Source organism: Hirsutella rhossiliensis, assembly GCF_020360975.1.
Source record: "Hirsutella rhossiliensis strain HR02 chromosome Unknown scaffold00007, whole genome shotgun sequence".
Classification (NCBI taxonomy): Eukaryota; Fungi; Ascomycota; class Sordariomycetes; order Hypocreales; family Ophiocordycipitaceae; genus Hirsutella; species Hirsutella rhossiliensis.
The window spans coordinates 2,400,698-2,409,498 of record NW_025408673.1 but is presented as its reverse complement, the minus strand read 5'-3'; the positions used below and the strand labels follow the sequence as shown (position 1 = coordinate 2,409,498).

General features: G+C 53.7%; 2 protein-coding genes across 2 annotated transcripts; one reads left to right on the top strand and one right to left on the bottom strand.

The window, feature by feature from the left end:
• Positions 1 to 91: 91 nt before the first annotated feature.
• Positions 92 to 1,260, bottom strand: HRG_07037 (integrase core domain-containing protein; the record flags this gene model as incomplete). Its single annotated transcript, XM_044865508.1, has 2 exons — positions 92 to 375; positions 522 to 1,260. 2 exons carry the CDS (start codon positions 1,258 to 1,260, stop codon positions 92 to 94), a joined length of 1,023 nt encoding a protein of 340 aa, XP_044719470.1.
• Positions 1,261 to 6,762: 5,502 nt separating this feature from the next.
• Positions 6,763 to 8,386, top strand: HRG_07036 (uncharacterized protein; the record flags this gene model as incomplete). Its single annotated transcript, XM_044865507.1, has 4 exons — positions 6,763 to 6,966; positions 7,027 to 7,801; positions 7,863 to 8,015; positions 8,283 to 8,386. The coding sequence occupies 4 exons, from the start codon at positions 6,763 to 6,765 to the stop codon at positions 8,384 to 8,386; spliced, it is 1,236 nt and encodes a 411-aa protein (XP_044719469.1).
• Between the last annotated feature and the right edge of the window lie 415 nt (positions 8,387 to 8,801).

The window sequence follows — 8,801 nt, the reverse complement described above, 5'->3', positions numbered from 1 at the left end:
TGGCCATGCCAGATCTACACATCGGGGCGTAGCCCTCACATTAGCCCCTACTCCTCTCTGGCGCTGGTGCCCTTTTCCTGTTCCTGGTCCCCTACAACGATCGTAGGCCGTCGTCTATAGGGTCTGGTGCCGTTACTATCGACGGGGCGTCGCCATTAGTCCTAGCCCGTAGTGGTCCGCGTATTCTCTTGCCCTGTATCTGCAGCTGTGGTTGTATTCCTTCGACTTGCCCCTGGATTTGGGCCGGCTGTGCTTCCGTTGCCACTCGTCGGTGCTGGTATGGTCCATCGTTTTCGAGAGCCGGGCCGTATCTCTGTTCGTACTTATCCAAGGCCGCTGTCTGTTGCATATTGTCTAAAGAGGTCCAGGTCGGGTCTTGCCAACCTTGCCAGCGTACAAGGACTTCCCGCCTACGGCCGCGGCCGGTTCTCTTCCACCTAGCGCATAGTATTTCCTCTACTACTTGGTGAGCCTCCCGTCTACTTGGATAGATGGGGGTTGAGCGTCTGTGCGTTGCTGACCAGGCATTGGGTCCGTCCCCGCTCTCCGGAGTTGGTCGACGTGGAACCTATTATAGCAGCCCCTCGGGAGGTCTGCTAGTTCAACCGTGTACGGGTCGAGTACCTTGCTTATCGTATACTTAGCGTGCAGCCAGTCGAACTTCTTCTTAGGTCGCTCTGACGCGTAGTTCCGTAAGTCAAGCCAAACCTTATCGCCTACTTCGAAGCGTTCTGCCGCGTTCCGTCGTCTGTTAGCGAAGCGTTCTTGTTGCTGCGTAGCTGTCGCCATTGATGCTTGGCAGAGGTCCGTAATCTGTTGTAGTTTGGTAACAAATTTCTTTGCCCTGGTTTCTGGCGAATGCTGAGGATACTCTTCCGCATATGCTTCCGTAACGAGGGGAACTGGTGACTTCGGCTCATAGCCGTGTATAGCGAAGAATGGGGACATCCCTATAGAGGTATTGACCCGACCGTTTAACGCCATCTGAGCCGCGGGAACCCACTTATCCCAGTCGTTCTGGTTCTGGTTAATCACGGCGCGGAGGTATGCCTGTACTTCTTGGTTCATCCTCTCAGGGCCTCCGTCGGTTTGGGGGTGGTACGCCGTGCTTAGCTGCTGGTCGATCCCCAGTAACTTGCACATGTGCCTCCAAAAGCGGCCTACCCAATTCGAGCCCCTATCGCTCGTTATAGCGTCGGGCCACCAGTGGTAGCGGGCGAAGCACCATAGAAAACGCTCTGCACATGCTTCCGCTTCCATCGTTGGCATCGGTTCGAGTATAACTTCCTTACTTAGCCGGTCCTTGATAACCCAGAGGCAGCGGTTACCGTTCGCAAGGGGAGGTCCGTAATAAAGTCCATCTGTATCTGGCGGAAGAAGCGGTCCGGTACGGGTAGCGGTCTAAGTAGACCCTTTATGCTCGCGCCATATCTTCGTACGGCCGCAGACATCGCAGTTACGCAAGAAACGTCGGATATGCTGTTGCATTAGCGGCCAGTAGAAGTCCCTGGATACGGCTTCTATCGTCCCTTCCGTCCCGGGTGGCCTACTACATGGGAGTCATGAACCTTCTGGATTAAGGAGCCCTGTAATTCGTTTAGCGACTCCTGCTCTAGCGGTGCTGCCTTGGCTGCTGCTTCTGTCGTGATCGGTGCGCCTGGCACCCATAAGCGGCCACGTAGTCGTAGGTGCCCCCGAGGATCAATAAAGCACTCGGCGACTTGTACCTTCAGCTTAAGCTTGGGGTCGAGGGACCGAGATCCGTTTCGTACCGCGTTATAAACGCTTGTAAAGACTGGATCCTGGTTTGCCGTTTGCTGCCATAATTGTTGTAGCTCTGGGTCGTGGAAAACCGTGTGTTCTTCTTCGCCTTCTCCCGCTTGAGTCGACGTTACTCCGACGTAGGTACGTAGGGCTGCTTCTGGAATAAGCTGCATATCTCGTGCTTCGTGATCCGCTTCGTTTGGTCGGTCCTGTTCGCGGCGAGAGAGCGCGTCTGGCACCACTGCTTCCGTCCCGGACGGTACTGGAGCTGGAAGTTAAAACGCGAGAGATATTCAGCCCAACGTGCCTGCCTTTCCGAGAGCTGTTGGCGCGTCATGAAATACTCGAGGTTCTTATGGTCGGTAAGGATAACGAAGTTATCACAGCTTCGTAGCTCGGCTGACCATTGTTCGAGACAACGAATAATAGCGAGCATTTCCTTATCATGGATTGGGTAGTTGCGCTCAGCCGGTGATAGCTTCTGCGAGTGGAACGCTACTGGCTTGCGTTGTCCGTCGACTTCCTGCGTAAGTGTGCCCCAAGCGCCCAGCCGCTACAGTCTGCTTCTACGAAGGTTGGCCTCTCGAAATCCCATTGAGTAAGAATAGGGCGTTCGTAAATAGCGTCTTTAGTGTCTGGAACGCCATATCGTGCTCGTCCGTCCACTTGAACTTAGTCCCCTTTCCTGTTAGTGCTGTTAGGGTGCAGTTATTTCCGAGGCTTGCGGTATAAATATCCGGTAGTAGTTAACGAATCCTAGAAAACTGCGCACCCCTTCTGGGTAACGGGACTGCCCACTCGACTATTGCTCGTATCTTGTCGGGATCTGCCTGAATGCCAATTCCTGCGTGAATAATGAATCCTAGGTACTTAATCCGCTTGACTCCAAATTCGCATTTCTCCGGGTCTAGGTGTAGTCCATGCTCGGCGAGGCGTTCTAAAACTAACCGTACCTTCCGGAAATGGTCTTCTCTGCTCCCGCTCGAATAGATAAGTATATCGTCCATATAAGCAGAGGCGAACTCGTCGAGGTAGTCTCGTAGGATACCGTTAATATACCGCTGGAAGGTTGCTGGCGCGCCACTTAGCCCGAACGGGGTAACCATCCATTCGAAGAGACCGTACCGGGTGCGGAACGCTGTCTTCCACTCGTCTCCTTCTGCAACCCGTACTTTATGGAACGCTTGTACCACGTCGACCTTAGTGAACCACTTCGCATCTTTTAGGTTGCGAAGTGTCCCCTATTAGAGGAAGGGGTAACGGTCCGACTTAGTGATTGCGTTCAACGCTCTGTAGTCACAACAGAATCGCAGCCCGCCACCTGGTTTCCTCACAAACAGGACTGGAGCTGCTGCTTCTGAACTGCTTGCACGGATAAATCCTTTATCCACTAGGTCTCGTAGAGTCTTCTTAAGAACCAGGAGTTCCTCTCGTGACATACCGTATAGTGCTCCATACGGTAGTGGTAACTGCTGGCCATTCGGGTCCTCCTTGATTCTGATTTCGTGGTCTATGCCTGGCTTATGAGGATTCAGCTTATCAGCTTCCTTCTTCATAAATAGAGGCAGTAAATCGTGGAACCGCTGGGGTATCGTTCGGCGTAGCTCTGCTTCTGACATGGGTTTCTTTGGTGATAACGCCCTTTCGATATCCTTCATGCTGATAGCGAAAATCGCCGTGGCAGCTGCCTCTCTTCCTTCCTGCTTGCGGATCCTTTCAAAGTAACCCACAAAGGTACTGGCTAGTACGTGCTTTGCTTCTTCGAACTCCTTGGCTTTCGCAGAATATTCTCCTTCCCGAGGTGATCTACCCAGTCTTGTGTAGGTTCATGCCATAGTCGTTTCTCGTGGGGCACTGAGTACGACTTTGTGTGGCATAACCAGGGTTTTCCTAGGATTAGGGGGAATTCCAATCGGGGCACCACGTAGGCACAGATCGTCTGTATGTGGCCGTTGACCTCCATTGATAGCCATACGAGGCCCCTAATCGTTGCTCCTTCCATTGCCCCTGATGCTCCTGTAATAGCTCGCGGTGCTATTTCCACTATAGGAACTTCCAACTTTTCGACGACTTCTTCGTCAACCGCGGCGTAGCACTGGCATCCCTCGTCTACGAGTGAGGAGAAGAGATTGGTCCTATTGATAATGCTTCGAATTATTGTAGGACCAACTTCCATTTTTCCTGAGAACTCTCTTCTTTGCCACTGCTCCGTTCTTTGGCCTCGAGACCCGTCTTTGTTTCGAGGCTACGCATTTCCGAGAGGGATGGGGTCTCGCTAAGTCCTGACTCTTCCTCACTAGAGTCGTTACCATCATCTTCCAGCAAGGGCATGATCCTAGCGGTGCGGACTTTTACATCCCTCGACCGGCTAGGGTCCTGTCCTGGCGAGTAGGGGCAAGCGGCAATGAAATGGGTGTTGTCGCCGCAGCGGAGACAACGACCCTCGTCACGGCGTTTATTCCGTTCGTCCTCGGATACCCACCTCGCCCGTTGCTTCCGTCCTGACCTAGGCTGGAAGCGAACCGTCTTGCTCGTTCCACTTGACCCCTGGCCGTTCGCCCGTCCTCTCTGACCCTGCCCTGAGTGCGTGTAACCGTCATTATTACGTCGCCGTCATGGTCGCGTGCGTCACGTGCGTTCTGCTCGGCGGGTAACGTTGCTGACGGTGCCGGGTGTTGTCGTTACCGGCGACCTGGATGTTGCCGATGCCTGATGCCTGCCCTTGGTCACGTTGCCCGCGGGAGCCCTGCTTCCTCTGCAACGCCTTAAACTTCGCGGTGTGCTCGAACGCCCAAGCAATCGGGTGTAGACGTTGGATGTACTCGTTGTAGTCCTTCGGCATGATAACCGGGACTAGTTGCTCACGGAGAGCAGGAGAGATCGAGTTCCGCAGCCATGCGAGCTTGGAAGCATTATCCCAGCTCGCGCCGCCCGCTTTGGTCAATGTTTCCTCGAATTCAGGAGGAACTTCCCAAACTCTTGGCTGTCTCGTTGAATGAGGTGCGCAGCCTGTCCTGCGCCCTCTCTGTCTGCTGCACGCTGCCGAACGTCTGGGCTAGGTGCGAGAAGAATTTCCGGGGGTCTGTGTTGCCCTTCGCGCTCTCTTGCCTCCAAAAACCCTCGACTCTCCTCATCATCTGATCCGGCAAGGTCTGCAGGATCTCGTACCACACGACGTTGTTATTGCCGTTTAGGCCCTCCTCTTCGTCGGTATTGTACTTAAATACCAGACGGTCGAGGTAGAAGTGGAAGGACTCGGGTTGACCGTTCCACTTCGGCCAAGTCATCGGCTTGCGCTTCTTGCCACGGTCCATTTCCTGGGCTGCTTCCGGCCTCGGTTCGACGGGTAAGATCGCCGGGGTACTGAGCACCCCCGGGCTGGGTGTCAACGGTGGCGCTGCTAGGCCTAGCCCGGTGAACATCTTCCGCAGTTCTTCGTCTCCCGCGATCCCAGATAAGATCTGCAAGAGCTCTTGCTCCTTCCTCCATCGGCTCGTTGCGCCGCCGGTCGCGGTGCCCTGCATAACTACTATTGTCCTCCATCTTGTTCGTCCGTCTCGTCGTCCGATCGATCGTCCGTCTCGTCGTTTAGCCTATCGCCTGTCTTGCTGTCTGTCCTGCTGACTGTCCTGCTGTCTGTCCTGCTGTCTGTCCTGCTGTCTGTCCTGCTGTCTGTCCTGCTGTCTGTCCTTCTGTCTGTCCTGTCTTTTGTTAACTGGTAGCTCAATATGTTACGGGTCAGCACTGTTGGCACAGGTGCTGGGCGTAATTGATGTAAATTGAGCTACAAAGAGTGTAAAGGGGAGACGTGTCTACATCGCTCCCTTTAGGAGTCGTGTCCGTGGCGCTCGCACGTGACTAGTCTGGCCATGCCAGATCTACACATCGGGGCGTAGCCCCTTACACCAGTGACGCGACTTTATTAGTTTTCATTCTCTATCGGAGCCGTCACCCGTCTATACCAATAGATTCACTTCTAACACCGTCTGCTGCTAGTTACCAAGGTTTGCTAGTGGTTTATGAACGCCGCTTCCCGTCCTTGGGATGTCGGTACAGGTTTCGCAGAGCAGTTTCAAAGCCATTAGGAGCGTTGTTCTAACGACCACCGTAAACTACTTCTGCTGGGGTCAGAGCCGTTCTTTGGCCATGTCAAAAGATGGACCTCACTTTGAAAAAATGTCGCTCGGTTGGCGTTTTGGATGCTGTTGTTCCTTTATTTTCGCTATTTCTGTACGTTGCCGTGCTGTGCCTCAGACTTCACTGTCGACCTCTTATCGCTAGTTCGCCAAGGTACTCCATGAGCTCCGGCGCAGCCGGTTCCGCCGCGGTGCAAAGTGATCCTCCCGCCCGTCCTCCACACATGATCACTTTAAACTGGGGGAAACCGTGACGCTCGGGAAGAACTGTCCCGGACGAGAATATTGGCTTCTCTCCATCACCAGAGCGAGTGTCGCACGAGTCGAATAAGAAGCGATCTATTAGATGCAAAGTCTGCGGCGCGCTCGGGCGCCGTTGTATTAGTCGCCGACACCCTGCGCTTACGGAATGAGGGGCTTCCGATTCTGCCTTCGAAGCTCAAAACGAGCATGAAACAACAGGCCTTGTTTCGCAGATCAAGCAGAGACGGCTACCATCGACGTTCTATTGCTGGCCCCTGTCCACCAGGCGCGCTGCGGCTTTCGCGCAACCGATTTTGCCGCACCGTCGATCCGTTCCTCCGCCGCCGTCGTTCTCTCAAGCCTTGTAGGGTTCGTCTTGATGGGTCCGTCACGACTGACGCGGGCACGGGTAGATCCATGAGACGTTAGCTCCAAACTGAAACTGGATGGCGAATAAGGCATAGGCATCCGGGTGATGAATCTATCCTTGGTGGTTTGTTTTAAATATTCCATCCACCACTCCGGAATCATAAGACCTGAGGCTTTCGGCATCTTGCTTAACTCTCGCACGTCGTCCCCCTTCATTAGTTCCCTTAGCTTCTGTCATACAACCGCACCGATGGACAGACTCCAGACTGCAGGACGCGCCTTGCTAAAGAGATCCAGGAGAAAAATAAATTTTGCCTCAATCAGCAAGTTCCTGTTATCCAGGGTCATTATCTTAATACCGTTGTCTGCAACCTTTGTTGGCTTCATCCTAGTCACTATATCTTTGTTTGCTGGCATCAACAAAGGATCCCTAGAGGACTTGGACATCTTCAGGGTATGCCTTTCGTTCCGTGACATGCAGCATCGCACTCCAAGCTAATTCGAACCGGTACAGGTGAGCACGGCGAACCTGGGGCACAACCTCGTCAACACAGTCTTTGATGCCGTCTCGCTCAACGCTACCGCACTCGGCGACGAAATCCTTGGTGCTGGCACAGGGCAGTCGAGCGCCAATGCGACCGATAACGCGCCCTCGCTGGGAAACCTGCTGGGAGCTCGGGCCGCCGGCTCGAAAGACGAGACTTCCCAAACCGAGAATACCAAACTTCCTCGAGGCTTACTCGATGGCTTACTTGGTGACCCGAATGCCAACGCGGCCCCAAGCAACGCGGCGCAAGCGCCATCAGTCAACGGGCTTCCGGGTCTTCCCAACTTGCCCAGTCCACCACAGCCGGGACAGACTCAAAAGGGGCAGTCTCAAAGCCCTGCCAGCACTCTCAACGATATCAATCCCCTTGCTGGTCTCATCAACGCGCCAAACCCGGTATCTAGCGCGGCAAAGGCTAGCGGTACTATGGCTCCTGGGGGGGCAACGAACGCTGTTCAAGGTCTCATAAACGGAGCCACGGCCGGGCTTGGGGGCGCCCTCAATCAGGGCAAGTCCCAGATCTACGGGGCTGTACAAACCGTGTTTGACAGCGCCAAAGAGGCCATCAAGAATAATCTTGCCGGGGTCGGTGACAGCGCGGCCGACCAGATCACCCAGAGGCTCAATGTTTCCGAGTGGTATTCCCTGCATGTCATAGACCTCTGCCAGGGCAACTTCGAACCCTCCGGGACCACCAGCAGCCCGGGACTCAATACAACTTTCTGCAACACTAAACCCGCCAGTGCGTTCCTTCCCCGCCTCCCCTCAACCTGGACAACCCTTTGATTGACCATGCTCTCTAGACCGACTAGATTCTGTCAAGTCACTCGCCGAACCATTCGTTATTGGCCCGCTTACTATCGACCTAAGCAAAACCAATCTCCCTGAAACTATCAATCAACTCGTCGACCTGATCAATGGCTTACTCCTAGGCCTTTTTCTCCTTTACCTCTTTAGTATGCTGTTAAGTCTTCTCTCTATGGTCACAACCCTGGCCAGTTTTATTTTCCCTCTCAACCTAGCCATAATCCTAATCAATCTCGGTATCTCATCCGGAGCCGCCCTCTTAAGCACCACTGCCAGCCTTGTTATCACTGTTGTCAGCACCATTCTCGTCAACACCTTAAACAAGCTGGGTGTTAGTGTCGGTCTCTCGGCCACCCGGGGCGATAGGTTTATTGCATTGACTTGGGTTGGGTCGGTTATGCTACTCGTCGCAACAGGATTCTGGATCGGGCTATTGATATTTGTGAGGGTTACCGCATTTCTAAAGAGGAGGCGTCAACGGCAGAACGAGAAGCTGGACTATCCTGAGGACATAGAATAAAAGAGGCGTTTTATAGATGTCAATTGCTGCACCAGCATGAAGTATTAGTAGTAGTACGTGCATTCCTTATAGCTTTATAAGTCTATATATAGGGCCATATATGCCCTATTTAACATGCCTCTTACTATAGGGGATTGGAAGTTCCCTGTTTAAGGTAAGTTAACTAAGGCGTTAGACCGTATTACTTCCAACCCTTATAACCTAACTTCCATCCAGCCTTAGGACCCGGGTTGTAGCATCCCACTTGGTCGGCGGTGCTCCAAAGTGGAGGGCCACAAGAAGAGCCGGTATCGCCGCAACACATATGGGTCCGTGGGATACAGCCGCTCGCACAATCCGTTTGACCTGGCCCACACTTTAGGCATCCCTTCTGGTCGGCAGTACAGACCGGGTTTACAGGACCACAGTGGGAGCC